The sequence below is a fragment of the Hibiscus syriacus genome, unplaced genomic scaffold, assembly GCF_006381635.1.
Source record: "Hibiscus syriacus cultivar Baekdansim isolate YM2019G1 unplaced genomic scaffold, ASM638163v2 tig00110828_pilon, whole genome shotgun sequence".
In the NCBI taxonomy this organism is placed as follows: Eukaryota; Viridiplantae; Streptophyta; class Magnoliopsida; order Malvales; family Malvaceae; genus Hibiscus; species Hibiscus syriacus.
In genome coordinates this window covers 57,609-76,416 of record NW_024062880.1, presented here as the reverse complement: position 1 = coordinate 76,416, position 18,808 = coordinate 57,609, and the positions used below count along the sequence as shown (strand labels likewise).

The 18,808-nt window shown below is 31.0% G+C and overlaps 1 protein-coding gene across 2 annotated transcripts; it reads left to right on the top strand.

The window, feature by feature from the left end:
* Nucleotides 1–436: 436 nt before the first annotated feature.
* On the top strand, nt 437–4,452 carry LOC120142381 (serine/threonine-protein phosphatase PP2A catalytic subunit-like). Of its 2 annotated transcripts, XM_039157088.1 has the most exons (11): nt 437–647; nt 1,602–1,658; nt 2,085–2,168; nt 2,433–2,504; nt 2,682–2,753; nt 2,984–3,024; nt 3,559–3,625; nt 3,712–3,903; nt 4,000–4,089; nt 4,176–4,283; nt 4,382–4,452. In XM_039157088.1, the coding sequence occupies exons 1-11, from the start codon at nt 558–560 to the stop codon at nt 4,445–4,447; spliced, it is 939 nt and encodes a 312-aa protein (XP_039013019.1). In that variant the 5' UTR covers nt 437–557; the 3' UTR covers nt 4,448–4,452. The 2 variants fall into 2 exon arrangements, with proteins under 2 accessions (XP_039013019.1, XP_039013020.1); XM_039157089.1 differs by lacking the exon at nt 437–647 and having other exon boundaries at nt 1,636–1,658; nt 2,081–2,168.
* The last annotated feature ends 14,356 nt before the right edge of the window (nt 4,453–18,808 follow it).

Here is an 18,808-nt window from a genome sequence, read left to right as displayed (position 1 = left end):
ATTAGCGATCGCATTGCGATTTTGTTGGTCATTTTGGCAAATCCGAAAAAAGTTGGTTAAAATCGTATATCATAAGGCATTTTTGGTCACTGAGGCGATTTTCTCATTTTGTTATTATTTTTTTTAATATTTCCGGTAAAAATTTACCTAAAACATTATTATTTCTACCGAAAATATTATTAGGCGTTTTACTGAGCTTGATAATATATCTTATAAAGTGTTACCTAAAATATTATTTTTTTATTAAATATATTTTCAAACCCATTAAATCATCCAACAATAATATTTTCGATAATTTTTTATCAATTTTATTAAAAAACTAATAACAAATTGATAACGTTTTACTTAACAGTATATTAGACACTTTCTTGTTGGAAAACAGACAGCTCCGTCTATTTTAAACAAAAAGCAATGGGCTCTTCACCTGAGCTTAATTTGCTCCCCTCTTCCCTTAACCTTTACCTTTTCTTTTTCTCTCCAGAAAACTAGAAATCTCTTGAAAAAATTATAATAATTTGGTGGAAAATTTCGGAATCTAGGGTTACAATAAAAGGAAGATGGGGTCTTCGGTGGATTCTAATTCTCATGGGAACCTCGACGAGCGGATTGTGCAGCTGATGCAGTGCAAGCCCTTATCTGAGCAAGAGGTATTGCTTCTTTTTGTCACTTTCTTAATTAGTTGAGAACGGATCTGTTTGGAATTTATTGTTTTACGTCTTGATCTGGGCCTTCTTTTTGCTGCCGATCCATTTTTTATGTCGTATTTTGTTGATATTGGATCAGGTCTGTTTTATTTTCTGGATATTGGATCTTTTTGGATTCAATTTTTTTTATTTCCTAAACTGATCCATTTTTTTGTCCGTGTTCTTGCTTGGTTTTCATTTCCGGAATTGGAAGTTTAGTAGTAGTAGATGTAGCCGTTGGCAATTAGCTAAAGAAATTGGTTTTGAGACTTGGACTTGATTGCCGTTGAATAATTGAAGTTCATGGTTATCAGCTGTCTCTTTTGATATATTTGGTTATCCTTGCACAAAAAGGCCTTGATTATCTACCTCCAAAAGTAGCCATATTGGCACAAAGTGGGTGGGTTTCGTCCTTCTTCAAAGGACAAGGTGCAATAATTTGGATTGTTGTAAATTTATTTCTTGCTTTTAACTTGTATCTTATTTGGATGACTTTCTTGGCAGCTAAGCAGCCTGTTTAGGGGACAAAGCAGTGTATTAATCTAGCAAAAACAAACCTTTATTGGCTCACATATCTATTGTGCCTATGCATACACCTTGAAAGGCTGCTTCTTCAATATTTTATCTTTATGTCAGAACTCAGGTGCATTTTCAATCAAGAAAAGAAGAAAATTGATGCTTTTTTTCTACCTGTTGTGATGGAATTGTGCGGAACTTCTTGGTAGAGTGTAATAATATTATCAATGCTTGATCTTCTTGATATATTTGGCGATGAAGTGGAGTTAACATTTCAAACTATGCCAAGAGAATTGTTGCTTACTAGAACTCATTGTTACTCACATCTCCTTTTAAATGATAATGAATTTTCTTTTGAAGTTATTGTTACCTGATGTTATTCTGGATGTCTTTATGAATTAGGTTAGGGTGTTATGCGATAAGGCTAAGGAGATACTGATGGATGAAAGCAATGTTCAGGTGTGCCTTAGCATCCATTACCTCTGTCAACACTCACTTTTATTCTATTTGTTCTATCTCAAGATAGTGTTTCTTTAATGGTGATGTGTGCCTTTTGATTTGTTATTGTCAGCATGCATTTCTGAGTTTATGCACATAAATCCATTTTGTTTTCATATTTGAGTTTCCTAATACATTTTTCCTCAAATATATGGTTAGAAATTAGTTGGTTTACTACAGATTTATGTTGTCTATTTTCTTATTCTGATAAAGTTTTGTTTCTACTGATGGTAAGATGTATGTTTTCTTTTACTGAATTCAGAAATGTATGGTCTCTTATTTTTAGTCTCTGCTTTCTTATATGATGACTTATTACACAAGAGTAGTTTGTGCTATGGTTGATAAACTGATTATGATTTGAATGTTCTTATGTTTGGTGAAAGACAGCCTGTTAAAAGCCCTGTTACAATATGTGGTGATATTCATGGGCAGTTTCATGATCTTGCAGAGCTTTTTCGAATTGGAGGGAAGGTAATTTTTCTGGTTCAGATTGTGATTTTGTGTTTCAAATGTGATGCCGCCTGTGCTGAACTATTTGCAATGCATGTTGTATTTTATTCTTTCTGGTCTGCAGCAGACATTCATAGAATACAATCACAAGTATCATGCACATCCAATTATAAATATGTGCAATAGATTTCCATACTTTGTGGGATGGGGTTAAATGGACTGGCATTATGTTTCAGAGATTTTTTATTTTCAATATTTAGTTTTTGCTGCAATTTTTTTTATCAGTGTCCAGATACAAATTACTTGTTCATGGGAGATTATGTTGATCGTGGTTACTATTCGGTTGAAACTGTAACTGTAAGTATGAGCTTCTATCTTTGATTTCCATCTTTTTAGATGGTTTCTATTCAGTTGAAACTGTAATAGTTCTATATATGAAACCTTAGCATATCAACCCTTTTCTAATTAATTTAAGTCAGTTATGTTTTGTTGTGGTTGCAACTCATGATTTACTTGTGATTGGCTTTTGTTCAGCTTTTGGTAGCACTCAAAGTGTGTTACCCCCAAAGGATAACTATCTTGAGGGGAAATCATGAGAGCCGTCAGGTATCCTTTGTTTCTAAATGATTGTTCGTGATGTATGTTTCAGTCTTTAATTGCTTGTGAGAGCTTATTAAGCAGGAATAATTTGTCAGTGTTCTTTTTATAAGCTGTTATGTGTGTAAGGAAAACATGAATTGTCATCATCATTATCCATTCTTCCTTGAAACTTATTTGTCCAGTTGAGATATATATATAATTTAAACTCTGATTATTGTTTTATGTTTAAAATGCAGATTACTCAAGTATATGGGTTTTATGATGAGTGCCTGAGGAAGTGAGTGTCTTAGAATCTTTTTATAGGCTTATTATTGCCAATGTTGGTATAAATTAATTTTGAAAGTTTAGATTAAGGTTGGATTTTCCTTATTTCGACTGCAAACCATTCCTTGTGATCTTTCATCCTGTTATATCTTTTCATCAATAATACAGGGTGTTCTGAATGTCGTATTTTGTTGTTTGTTAGCAGATTTGCGTATTTTGTTGTTTGTTAGCAGATTTGATGCATGAATCTTCTGTGGCAAACAGATAAAACAAAGGGAATAGATTTATAATAGGAACAAGTTGACATGAGAAATTATTTAAATTGGTATTAGTTTGGTTTAGACTACTAAAAGTAGATTAATTTTACAAAAACATTTTAGTAGTTAAAAGAATAGAAACTACATTATCTGTTACACTATGATGTATACACGCGCACACACATGCTGATCCTATGGTTATTATTATTAGTAGTAGTAGTAGTAGTAATAAGCTTCTCTTTAATTAATATTTTGGTCTTTGAAGATATTTTTTCTTTTTCCATTTTCAGGTATGGCAGTGCCAATGTTTGGAAGATCTTCACGGATCTGTTTGATTATTTTCCACTAACAGCATTGGTTAGTATTGATTATTTACCATTTAGTGGTGTTTCGGATGATCTTCTGTAATGGTTCCTACCTGCTGGGTTTCTTCTGTTTTGAAGGTTGAATCTGAAATTTTCTGCCTCCATGGTGGGTTGTCTCCATCCATTGAAACACTGGATAACATACGTAACTTTGACCGTGTTCAAGAAGTCCCTCATGAGGGTCCCATGTGCGACCTTTTGTGGTCCGACCCCGATGATCGATGCGGTTGGGGTATTTCTCCAAGGGGTGCTGGATATACCTTTGGCCAAGTATTATTTTGTTTTTGCTTTTTTGGTCCTGTGTCTTGGAAATGGTGAAGGACATATTTTTTTTATCTTGCCTTATAACTTCAATGACATCTTCAGGACATATCTGAGCAATTTAACCATACAAACAATTTGAAGCTGATTGCTAGGGCTCATCAGCTGGTCATGGAAGGATACAATTGGGGTCATGTAAGTACTCAACCTGCTTTGATGTTTCATCACGAAATCCGATTTCTTATACGAGATTTGTGTAACTGATATCATTTCTTACACAGGAACAAAAGGTTGTTACTATATTTAGTGCGCCTAATTATTGCTATCGATGTGGAAACATGGCTTCCATCTTGGAAGTTGACGACTTCCAGGGTCATACATTCATTCAGGTAAGCTGTTCTCTAGCATATATATGCATCCTTGCATCCTGATCGAGCTATTTACGTTTTGCGTATGTATAAACACTTGTATGGACATGTTCAAACAGTTTGAGCCAGCTCCGAGGAGAGGAGAGCCAGATGTAACTCGAAGGATGCCTGACTACTTCCTATAAAACAATCGATGAGTCTCTGGCAGCTGGTCCCTGTCAATGGTTGGCAGCAGAAAAGGCCATTGTATAAGGCTAATCACTGATGAGAATCCATGGTAAGGGTTGTTTACTTTAATTATGCTTGAGCATCCATGGCTGAAGAGCCGGCAACACCCTGATAAAAGGCATATGTACCATTTCCAGAAGACAATGTTGACCCTTCATTTATTTATTTTAATTTTTGTTTTCGAAATTCCAGAAATCTGTAGAAGGATGCTGAGTAAATTATAATCAATGCTTTGTTTTTTCTATAATTGAACAATATTGTCTCTCCATCTAGTGGCATTTTTGAACATATTCTCTTTGGACATGATAGGGGATTGGAATTTGACCCAAACCCAACAGTTCTTATGAACTTATGGGGTTGTTTATTTTTTCTAAATCAAATTCGGGTCAGGTTTGATTTTCCTGAAGATGAGGTCAGATTCAAGTTTAGGATGAAAAATACTGGACTCAATGTAATGGCCAAAAGTCAACAATAAACATAAGAACAAAGTAAAAACTCAAATGTGATGGCACTTGGAACGCATGATAATCAAAGAAAATAGATGGAACGCATGATGGTTTTCTCCGTTTGTCATGCAAAGAAAATAGATGGAATGCATGATAGTTTTCTCCGTTGGTCTTTTAAGTTTGATTTGTGATTTTAGGAAAGAAAACGGCGGTGTTACGACCTCAGAATGACTAACCGTTTCTTGATCTAAAGATGATACTAAAATGGATGATGCATGACCTTTTCTGTTTCGTACGATTTTCTATCGGATTTAACTTATAGAACTTTTCCAATGATCCTGGTTTCGAAGTTGTGTGATTAGCTTGATGCCTCGACCTTGATTGCTGGGATTGTATGATGTATTGTGTTTGTAGTTTTAACCGTTAATCTCTTATTTGTTGCAATCTCATTTAGTAGGTAACGGTACGAAATAAATAAGGTAATAATTTAAATTTCAAGGGACAAAACGTCCCTGAAAGTATTTTAGAGGTGACTCGATATAAAGTGTATAGGTTAAAGAAGATTTAAGCCTAACATTCTTTGATATGGTTGTTTTTATGCCTTAAACATGGATAGGTAAAACCGGTGATGAGAATGCTCGTAACACGAATAAGACACCTGCGCCAGCAGCTGCCAGGAAGCCCAAAGTTCAGGATTCAGGCGGCAATGCCAGGGAGGCTGATGGATCAGAATCGGATGACTGATGATTCAATGTGAATTCAAGTTCCATACCATACACGGCTCTTATCCGTCAATGCGATTCGACCGAGGATCTCCATAAGCATTGGCTTCTCGGATTTGCGTTCGAAGATAGTCAGGAGCTTTATAATGCATCATGTTTTAACGATCCATGAACCCCGTATATACACCATTGTAATCCTTCTCTTCTTTTCTGATAGTTCTTTTGACATTATTGTGTTATACCTATTATTTATTTTGGATAAAATACACATTTAGTACCTAAACTATTAATTTTGGTTTATTTCAGTACTTAAACTTTCAAAATTTTCAAAATCATACATAATGTTTAGGCTTTGTTTCATTTTAATACTCGTTAAAAGTTTAACGTCAAGTTTTGAAATAAATTGAAAGTTTAAGTACTAAAACATGTCAAAATTGATAGTTTATGAGCTAAACGTGTTAAGTTTTTATCTGTAAAGATATTAAAATAAAACAAAAACTAAATATTAAGTATAGTTTTTAAAAAATTAAAATGTTACGTACTAAAACGGATTAAAACTAATAATTTAAGTACTAAACTCGTTTATTTTCTAAATTATTATCAGCTTTAGACTCTAAATTTACCTTATAATTATTTGTCTAAATCAAAAGAAATAAACTATAATCATATGACAATTTTTGGGGTACTTTGAAAGATAGCACGTCTCGAAAATTCAGCAACATTTGTCTTGTTTCTTTTGGATTATGTATATGAATAGTTACGAGTTGTCGAATCAAGTAAGATCGAATTTTTTGTTTATCCGAAATTAACGAAAATCAATATTTTTAACTCCATTCGATTAAGTTTGAGTTTAAAAAGATTTCAACGAACTCAAAATTTAACTCGATATCTTATAATAAAATATGTATTTGACGCGATACAATTATATATATATAATTTGTATTTTTATTAAGTAAAATCAAGACCTAATTAAAATAATAGTATAAAGAGTGATATTGTTATAATTATTCCTAAATATATTAGGGATAATTAAAGTATCAGTTAAAAAATAAATCTAATTAGACCTTACGATTATCCTTAAATAAGGACTTAATTAGAAAATAAAGAAATAATAATATAGAGAGTGATCACTTTTGTAATAAAGAAAAAAAATTAGATAAGATATTTTCATATTAAATTCAAATATGATTAGATTTTGAACTTGTCATACCTTAGTAGTTAAATGTCACACCCCAAGATGGGGTTAGATTTCTTTTAGTTTAAAATATATGAAATGATATGATGTTGGTTGGCTAATAATTATTTTATTAGACCATTAAGTTATTAAATAAATTGAAGATAAGGAGATAGGTTGAATGTGTCCAAATTGTTGGATGAGTGATTGATTAAAATACATGGATTGATTTGTTTATATATATATATTTTAAATATTTGGGAACCACAACTTGAAAAGATATATTTTTAAATAAGGATAATGGTATGGCAGTGGAATCCATTTCTTTAAGCTTTCACTTTTGCAAGCTTTTGTATCCACTAAATCCCACCGAGAAAGTTGCTTTAGTTTCAATGGACGCAGCCACTATAACCGCTTCATCTCTGCAACTTTCCTCAGCTTCCACTTATGGAATTTTGGAGCGGAAGCTATGTCTGCCTCGCATGCAGTCGAGTTGCTTTGGACATGGGTTTCTCCCGAGTGATTCTTGAAGGAGACAAGAGGTAGTGCAAGGAGTCTACATGCATGGTATTGCCGCTTCATCTCTCACGATGGAAACCGAGTGGTGTACTTTCTGGTAATTGATGCATCACTGGGACTCTTTGACCGGTTATGGATTTAGGAAGCTCCTAGGGGTGGCGAACTTAGCTATGACAGATCGATGTTGGCTAGAGACCCTCCATAACTTCGCTTTCTTATACCTCGTTCGTGATATAGAATCTGATACAATGACAAAAGATTTTGATCCAAAAGCAAGTTTATACACTGAGCCATGCTCTATAAACCAATCGTACAAAGAGAAGGAAGTGAGAAAAAGGTGGACGATGCAATCACTCGAGCAAGTCCAATGTGACTTTCGGTTCTGTATTGCCGTGGGGGCCAATGAATTATCAACTACTTTTGTTTATTGAAATTGCCGCGGGGTCCAATGCATTTTCAATTGTTGCATTTGCCGTGGAGACCATTCCATTATCATTTTATTTATTTATTGCAAACACATGGCTATTCAAATCATTATCAATCTCAATGTCAAACGTGGAGCCGCATTTATTTGATTTCCACGTACAGCTTGGAATTTCGAAGAAGCATATGGTAAGAATTTGGCCTTGTCTCCTAGTTTTCATTAGTTTTTGTTTATGGCCCAATAGTGTAAATTATTTCGGTTCAGTCTCTATTTTTAGTGATTAATTATTAAAGTAACACCACAAGTATTCTATTATACAAATTGGATTTCCAAATTATTATTTAAATTCTAATAAGCTATCTTTATGGCGAAGGAAATTATTTGGATACGAGTTAGTAGTTTTGATGGCCTGGATCGTGAGGAAAATATAGGAATTTGAATTAAAGATCGAGGGCGTTCGAATGGAATTTAATGGTCGACCAGTATGACACGGAAAATGAGGTAATACTTTACTACCTCTTTATGCTTTATGGAACATGTTGATATTGGTAAATGCATGAATAAGATAATGTTGGTCACTTTTGTGGAGTTGAATAATTTATTCACTCGATATGAATGTGGTAGAAATTCTGTAACTGAATACGGATCGAATGACTAAGATAAGAGATTGATAATTGTTAGAATTAAATTACAAGTTTGTGATTGGTGATAAAGAAATCAGCTCTGGATTTGTAACTTATATTTTATATCATCAAGGGTTAAATGTTAAAGATACTTAGATGAAAAATTATGAGAATACTCCGATATGGTAAAATTACGAAATTACCCTTATGTTGGAAAATGATAAGAATTGCCCCTGGAAGTTGGTTAATAACTCTGAAAAGACATATTGATCCAATATAACTACTGATGTGCATAAGAAATGTTAGTTTTATTTGGAAATTATGGATAACCGGTTTTAATCCTATGAGAGTTTGTGAAGGAATATTTCAAAATCAAAGAATGTTCGGGAAAGCAATTGATCATAGGATCTCTAAATTATAATTATTTTCGTTAAGTGCTAATATTGAAATTATTTGGTTAAGAAATTACGAAAATTCCCTTGAGAGATAAAATAGTCTGAATTGACCCTGAATGAGAGTACTTTGAGGATTTGTACTTAACTCGATTAAGTACGAATTTAATTGTTAAGATCCTGTCTTTGTACAGAAAAATTTATAATATTCCGTTTGTAAATCTGAGAAGACACTTGACCCGAAAATATTCGAATAAGGAGTAAATACTTGAAGAGTAATTATTGGAGGTATTCTGCTGATAGAATTGTTCGAAAGGACTGAAGTAAATGATAAGATTGAATTAAATAAAGATCGGATGGAAGGAAATGATTGAAATATTCTAGAATTATAAAATGACCAAATTACCCTGGAATGGAAATAACTCAAGATTGTCACCAAGCTCAGGAATAAATGGATATACTCAAGCTTTGAAATGAATAGAAAAAAATGTTAAGCACCACAAAATGACCAAAATGCCCTTATGACCTAGAATAAGTAAATGTCTTGGATTAGTTAAGAAATCCAAATAACATGGATGTACCTGAATGATATAAGTATCACTTGAATGTTTGTTCATCTGCTCAAATTTGGATCGATGATAATTCTGGAAGTACTTGGCGCAGCTCAACTCTAGAGCGCATACAGTACTAATAAGTGGGTAGTCGTTAGTCAATCAACCACGAATACCAGAATGACTTTATTATGTGAATAATTGAAATGAAATGTAGTACAACGTGTATGCTTACCAAACGAACTAAGTAACATCAATGAGTAAGGATTAAATAGGTGATTTGATGAGTTTGGAAACACTGTTGAACTTACATGATGAATGTCATTATGGGTTATGAGCCATGGATCAAGTACGTCAGTATTTCTGATATTATTGAAACGTGGAAATGAAATAAAGACCGTTGGAAGATTTATTCAGTGATGATATGGGAATGATCTATGGATGCACTATGTATTAAAGAGTGAATACACTGGAAGGATAATGAATTGACTTGTTGACATGCATCAGTTTGAGAGTTGTGTAACTCGAGTTGTTTGATAATATGATCGATAGTCGTAGATTGTAAATGACTTGAATCTTCGATTCTATATTTCATCTATTATTGAAACGTGGAAATGAAATAAAGACCGTGGAAGATTTATTCAGTGATGATTATGGGAATGATCTATGGATCGGCACTATGGTAAAAGAGTGAATACACTGGAAGGATAATGAATTGACTTGTTGACATGCATCAGTTTGAGAGTTGTGTAACTCGAGTTGTTTGATAATATGATCGATAGTCGTAGATTGTAAATGACTTGAATCTTCGATTCTATATTCATCTAAAATCACTTCGGTCATGTTTGAAAAAAAAAAACAGTAACGCAGATGGAAAAGATTCTGAATATCTCATTTGGTTCAATTGGGCTGAAATCCTATGATTTAAAGTATATTCCTGAATACCCCTGATTGTTTGGGTAATGGAATCACTCGCAGTAAATCTGAATTTAGAATTATTATGTATAAAGGTTCCTGAACGTTTTCCTAAAGCACACGAAAATATAGTGGGATTCTAATGTATCAACATTAAATGTCTGGCTAGATCGGTTAGTAATCGATTCTCCTCAATAGGACCTTGTTCCAGAATTCGATCAAATTTCATAAGTTTCATGTTATCCAAAATGATAATACAATGGCCTCTGGAAATACTGGATTCTCTAGTGTGTTCCCTACTTATTACTGAACTGTTTTATTGGTTTTAATATGTGGTACACCGAATTCATTGGTTATTGTTTTATGGATGCACCAATTTAATGTGACAATTTATGGAATATGGCTGCTATCTCTAATTTTTGTTTTGAAATGGTATATGATTACCATGTTTTTGGATTTATGGAATTTATGTCACGGTGCAATTGAATTTTGGAATTGAATTACGATGGAATAGCTCTGATCAAGCTAAATGGGCCTAATGTGACTCTTGAGGCCCCAAGATGTTTCATTAGGTCGGCTTTCCTTTGCTGTGTGCTTAGGGTAAGCTATGGATTATGACTTGGGCTTAAGGATACAAGCTTCATAGCCTATCCTTAAGTCGGCTTTCTTTTTGCTATGTGCAAAGTAAGCTATGGAAAATAATTTTTGGGAACTACTGATGGTGTACCAGAAAAGGGTTTAAACTATGATTTCAAAAGTTAAACTTTTACGAATTGTGAGATTTACTGGACTATGATTTGTACCTATTATGATTTTATTATACTGTTGGAACACTAGACATCCTATTCGATCTCCTGAAAATGTCATACTTTGAAAGGTTTCTTATGAACTGAGATTCATGGCTTCTACTCGATGAACTCTAAGGAACCCCAAATTATTCTGTAAGCTGGTATACATATGATTCAATAAGGAAATTATATGGCTTTCCATTTATCTACATGTCATGTAGCATCATCTGGTAGTTCTGTATTACTGAGCTTTCCAAAGCTCACTCTATTACTCACCTTTTCAGGTTAAAACAATTGTATCAGTGCATCTATCGACTTCAGTAAGGGATTCTTCCGGCGTGGTTGCAGAGTATGGTACTTGTGATTAGGGGGCATGTATTGTATTTTGATTATATACGAGTTTGGAAATCTGTTTATTTTTAAATAGTGATAAATGATTTATAAGTTTACATGTTCTGATAAAAAGTTTTAAAATTTCCGCTATTTTTACGGTGGGTCGCTCCGGTGGCCCTAATGTGACTTCCCGAATCGGATCGGGCTACCCGCATCGGTTTGGGGTGTTACATTAAAGCTTATATCCACCATCTACCCACCATCCATGGTGAGAAAATTTTCTGAATCTACATACGTGTGCATTCTCAAATCTACTCCCACACCTACTACCCAACTAGATACTCATCACCTATTTTGTACCCGTCTATACCCGTATGTACATACCTGATAACAACCTCATAGATTACATGAGCAACAAAACACAAAACAAACACATTCATTAAAAAGTATAATAAAATAAATAGATGATTAATTAAGTTTATTCCCTAATATTTGGTTAAATTACAAGTGATAACTTATAAAATCTTAGAATTTATAGAATAGTCTCTGGAATTATAATTAAATTCGTAATGGTCCAAAATTTATATGATGGGTAATTGGTAGGCAGGCAGAAGTGGGGTGGGTTGATACGAAGTTGGTAAGGTCTCAAACCCATCACCTACCCACTACTCATGACGAGTATGACTTTTTACATCCAAATCCGTCAACTATCCACTAAATTTATATTTATCTCCACATCAATTAAAATAGATGTGATGCGAAATCGACAAAATTATATTGTATTTTATTACTAACCTTAACGTTAATATATTTAATAATAATTATTTTTTACTTAAAAGTTTAAAAGTAAATAAAAATAGAGAGAGCAACAAGGGGAAAGGCAAAGCCAGCTAAGAAAGTGATTGGAATGCTGGAAAATCTTGGAACATTGTTCATTAATTTGTCAAAAATAATTGTAATTTACATGTGCATGCTGCAGCAGGACTAATCATATTATTTTTTTTATAAATAAATAAATAAAATAAAGCTGAGATTTAGAAATTTCCGGAGTACTGTTTGATATACGAGATTATATGCCCAAATTTCGATGCATATGATAATAATAACAAGAAAATTTAAAAAAATTTGTAATGTCTAATTTGGAATAATCTATTATAAATACGATTTTGATTTTGTAATAAATAATTTAAGATTTTTAAATTTAGAACTTATTGTTTTTGTAGGTTTCGTAAGTTATATTCCTTTTCTCTTTCGATTTAATATAATAAAACCTCTGTTGCAGTTACAAAACTACTAGGTGGTTATCACAAGCTTTTCATCAAGAGCAACAGTGGTGGTCTCCTTCAGTCACTTTCCTGTTATTTTTATTTTATTGATGTTCGATTTTATTAATCTTTAGAATAATGTTTCCTCTTAGTTATTTTTTTAGTAGAGAGTATCATGGTTACCGGTATTTTTAGACTCCCTGTATAGATTTCTTCCATTGGTCTTTTTTTTTGTCTATGGTTCTTTGAGATTTCATGGTTGCTTAATTTTTCGATATCCGGTTCCTTTGTTCGTTTACATACAACATTATGTTGGTTCTCAGATATATATGACAAACGAGACTGCGGCTAAAGGATGATTCATTTTTCATTTGTTCACTTCGAATATTTTTTTAGGTTTTCTTTCTCTATGTTTGATGTTTTGGGAAGTCAGAGTAATTCATCTATGTATGTTGTTGGCTCAATTGTTCATGCTCTTGCTCATCAGGCTGTCAATAATCGATCAGCGATATATTTTACTTATGATAGACATGAATGTATTTATTTTGCATGCATATGACAAGACATTATTGATGATGTTTTATTTGACCAATGAGTATATTATAGTTATACTTTAAAAAAATATTAATTTAATATTTATTCTTTTTTGAAGTATTTTGGTTCACAATATTTTGTTATAGGATAAAAAAATCTTTAATATTTGATGAAATAGTTAATTTGACCCTTATTTTTTAAAGAGTATTTTGACCTTTAATGTTTTATTTTAAGATAAAATTACTCTTATTTTAGAACGTTAATCATATATTTAACTAATAATTTTTATCTATAAGACTTTTTTCACTTCAAAATAAAACATTAGAAGTTTAAATACTTTAAAAAACTAAAATGATCGTTTTATAAATATTAAGGGTTATAATTTTAAATTAACACCGCCGTGTCATCTCTGTCTGGCATTTCATCAAACACGTGGTGCACTGTGGAAGTCGGCAACTGGAGCTTAAAAAGTTGAGCCCCCGGCACAAAGCGAAAGGAAAATCCAGAAAGTAAATCGAAAGCATCGTCAAAATAGTCAGCCGTTGACCGCCTTTGTTTAAGCGTTGTTTGGTGGTGTGGCGACCGGGCGGTGCAGCACGATATCACCACCCACACGACACAATAACCAAAACGCGTATCTGTTACTTTACTAACATCTAAGTTGAGCTACCACACTACCCTTTCTCTTCTTTGCTGCTGAGTTCGACAGGGAGGACACAAGAATTTATACTAAATTACAAATTTATAAAGTTATATTAAAAATTATTAGTGAACCAGGTTATAAAATTTAAGGGATATAAAATTAAATAATCGATTAAATATAAAATAAACGTACAAACTATAATATTTTTCACGAATATACATAAATTGTTTTCTGAATGATTTTGGTATCTAACATTATAAAAGTTGTCACATTAGGTATTTAGGCAGTCAACAACGTTAATTTTCTCTTTTAAGTGTCACATGTCATAATTTAGTAATTTTAAAAAATTCATTTAAATTTTTAAAAAATAATATTATATATTAAAAAAGAAACAAATTTAGAAATAATCTCTAAACTTTGAAAACCTACATTTCAATCCCTAAACCCACGCCGATCGTTGTCATTTTCCATCGACGAAGTTTCACCTAATCTCACCTCCTCGACGACCAAAGTCCCTATCAAATCGTGATCGTTCGACAATAAATATCTGTTTTATACCATTAGAACCCAAACCCAAACTTTTACCCCAAACCCAAACTCAACATCACCCCTACAAAATCTAAAATGGACTTAGATATTTATAAATAATAATCGTATAAAATCAAGTTAAAATTAAAACCCATTAAATTCAAATCAAATTTATCATTCCTATTCAAGATTGATAATTAATATATATACCTGAATAAAAATAAATCTAAATAAGACTTGCACATTATAATTAGAATACATATGGACAGAACAATAACATTAATAAAACTATGTTTTTATAACATAATTATTCTTAACCAAAAACAAATCTAGGATTCAAATTCTAACAATAATATATATATATATATTAATTTTTTTTATTAATCTAGGGTAAATGCAAGACAATATATGTTCAAAGATAACTCTTAATTTTTTGACATTGAATGGTTATACCCCTAACATCTATGGTGCTCGAACTCGAGTCCTCAAAAAATAACAATAATTCATTTACTATGAAGTCCACTTGGTTCTTACATCTGCATTTTAATCTTTAATTAATATTTTGAAACAATAAAATAAATAAATTATATTAAAAAACTTAAATAAAGTGTGAGAAAATGTCAAAGTAAAACTTATAGGGTAATATTAGTAGTTAGTTGTTAAGTCCAGCTTACATTAATATTTAGTCACGTTACCTCGTTTTGACTTTCCTAAACAGTGTGGAAATACCATGGGATTAGCTTTCAACCAACGCTGTGATCCATTAATATATGTGCAACTATATAGTCATATGGCTTGTGGATATTGACATCTCTATCATCATTTACTTTATGTAAAATTAATAAATTTTATATTATTTTATAGTCACTAAGTTTAAATAAATAAATGATTTAGATTTAATTAAAATTTATTACTCATACATAAGAATATTTTAACTCATAGTAAAATAATTTCTTTTTACTTTAATCACAAATCTTAAACCTTAAGCTCCAAAATCTCTACCCCAAACCTCAAACTCTAAACCCAGAATCTCATACCACTAAACCCCTAAATCATAAACCTTAAACCTAAACATTAACAGTAGAAAAGAAAAAATAATAATGTTTTACTGCGAGTTAAAGAAATATTTATATATGAGTTATAAAATTTAATTAAATCTTATATATATATATATATATAAAGCAAGATTTGTTTACATCCAGTGTAAAATTAACCTTTTTAAGACATTAGATGAGAGAAATCAAAGATTGGGATTAACAGTATGAAATAAGAAAATATTAACTAAAAAATAATAATGAGTTAATCTCAACCTTTGATTTCCCTCAGTCCAGTGATTCTAAAAAAGTGAAAAACTTTTAGTTTTATACTAGGTGTAACTAGATCCTAACTCATATATGTTTATGAATATTGTTAATTTCAGTCTTTGATTTCTCTCCTCCTATAATCTTAAAAAAGTGTAAAATTATTAGTGTTATACTGGATGCAAACGGATCTTGCCCTATATATAATTAGAGTCATAATGTGGAGATTAATTTAGAATGAAATTATAATTTGAGATAAAATTAGAATAATAAAAAATTACATATCAATTTTGAATGAGAGTCATAATTTGAAAATGTATGATACAATTAACTTTAAACTTTAAATATTATCATTCAGGGACGGAGCTCTCTTAGGGCCTAGGGGGCCCCAATTATATTATATAAAAATTTATTAAATATTTAATCAAGTATGGGTCGAACTAAAGAATGATAAGCATGTGTTCTCAAATTTTTGGTCTAATTACAATTTAAGTCATTGTAAGTTTAAATATTAGACAAATTAGAATTTGTCTTTTGAGTTTTGAGTTTTTTTTAATTTAGGGTGAATACAAGATAATATATGTACAAAGACTTTCAATTATTTGACAATGAACGCTCATACCCCCACATACGTGCTTGAACTCGGGACCTCAAGGATAACAACAATCCCTTAATCACTAAGGTCGCTTGGTTCATGCTGAATTTTGAGTTTAAATACCTAATAAGTCTTTATATTTTTCTTAAATAGTCTAATATTTCAACCTCAGTCAATATTTAATTATGGCTCCGTACATATTATAAATAAATATTAAAATTTTAATTTGAACATCTATTTTCTTTGAAAACTTTAAATAAATTATCGAATTATTTATCACTAAATAATAGATCAATGTTGAGCCTTAAATAAAATATATATATATTATCTTAATTTAACCCGATCAGATCCATATATAATTAGGTGTAAATCCGACCAATATATATATATATATATATATATATATATATATATGTTTTATTTATTTCATGGGTTTATATTATAGTACAAAAGGGTTGAATTAAGTCATGTACGTAGGCTGTACATGCTACTTTCCGACACAAATTGGTTTTATTGCTATTCTAATCCTTCTACCTTTTTCTTTTTTATAATAAAGTGTTGAACTTTTCGACTACGCGTGCGTGCGTGTATATATATATATATATAAATAAAGACATTTGCATGGTTTGCAGTAATGAAGTGTAAAGTACATGGAGGCTTTGACTATATGTTCATACACATTTTCATGACGGTGCTTCTCCCATGTGAATCTTCATATTTTTCTTTTATTTTATTTTTACCATTTGCATTAATCCCAAATATATTAATGAAAATTAGCTCGATTAATTTTTTCTAACACGAATCGAGATCAAGTATTGAAAGAGATTAAATTATTTAATTAAAAAATGTAATGATCTACTTAGTAATTAATTTAAATTTTAGAAACACAAGTATATTTACGAAGTTTTTTTAATAGTCTAGAGTAATTATAATATAGTATATGTTCAGGAAAAAAATTAACCGTTTATAGTTCGCACACACCTTACAAACATAATTACTCGAAATCGGATATTTTAGGAAGAATAACATTATCTTTTACTATTGAAATCACTCAATGAATTCCATTTACATAGACTTAAAATGTTATTAGACCTAAAAAAATGGGTAAAGTATACAAATGGTCCCTCAACTACAGAGTATTACCTTATTGAGTCATCCGATTAATAAAAGTTATAAAATGGTCCCTTGATTATAGTACGCTGCTTTTTAAAGTCCCTCGACTATTAAAATTGACAAAAGGATCAGTCGACTATTCATTGTGTTCCAAACTCGTCCTTTTTCATTAAAAAAATAATGATAGTTTGAGCTAGACGTTAACATGCTAACTGAGATATGATAGTCATTTTAGATTCTGAAATCATATTATATCATATATTGGTCAGCAGATTAACGTTCAACTCAAATTACCATCAATTTTTTAACAAAAAAAGATTAGTTTAGAATATAATGAATAGTCAGGTGACCATTTTGTAACTTTTAATAATCAAAGACTTAAAAAGTAATACGTTATAGTTGAGAGGCTATCATATAATTTTTAATAGTCAAAAGACTTAATAAAACAACACCCTATTTATATAATTTATCCTAAAAATATAAAGAGTTAATCTCTAATTCCCATAAAGGCGGTGACTTATGTACGCCTAGTTTAAGATAGACAAGTATACATTTTAAAATCCAATTTTAAAATAATAATATATTTTATTAATTATATATATATATTTAAATTTTATTTATACCTATAAATCTTTGAAAAATATTTCTGAATTCATTATTATATTTATAGATAAAAACTCTTATCGGTTTCGGCTATCATGTACGCATAAATATAAATGTTCAATTCTAAATAGGAGAATTTTTAAATCATTGCTATCTTATATTTATCTCGTATTAAAAAGAAGTAAGATATAATTAAATTAATACAATTGACATAATAATTTATTTTTATTTTTTAAAATTAAACCCATCAAGATTCAACCCTTTTCTGGGATTTAAAAAGTCAACCAGTGGATCATTTCCCCATGAAAGCTACTCATGCATGGAAGTTTCAATTCAACCACCTTTTTTTAAGCTTTCGTTTTAATTAATGAAAACAACGCTGTTTTGGGTCTTAATATATTATATAATCATGTATACACCTTCATTTAAGCAATCCCAGGTAGAACTCATTACTGCTAGTTTCATTTTCCCGAGAAACAAACAAAGAGAAAAGTGAAGAAAGAAACCAAAATCCAAACTCAAGCATTAACCCAACAGCACCCCACTTTTTCATTTACACTACATTCCCAGATTTCGTACAGTTTAAGGGTAACGTTCTTCGTCTATCTCTACTACAGTCTTCCCAGATTTCATATGTATATGTATATGTATATGTATATGTATATGTATATGTATATGTATATGTATATGTATATGTATATGTATATGTATATGTATATGTATATGTATATGTATATGTATATGTATATGTATATGTATATGTATATGTATATGTATATGTATATGTATATGTATATGTATATGTATATGGAAACGCTGATGAATCTGAATTCAGTTTGTTTGACAGAA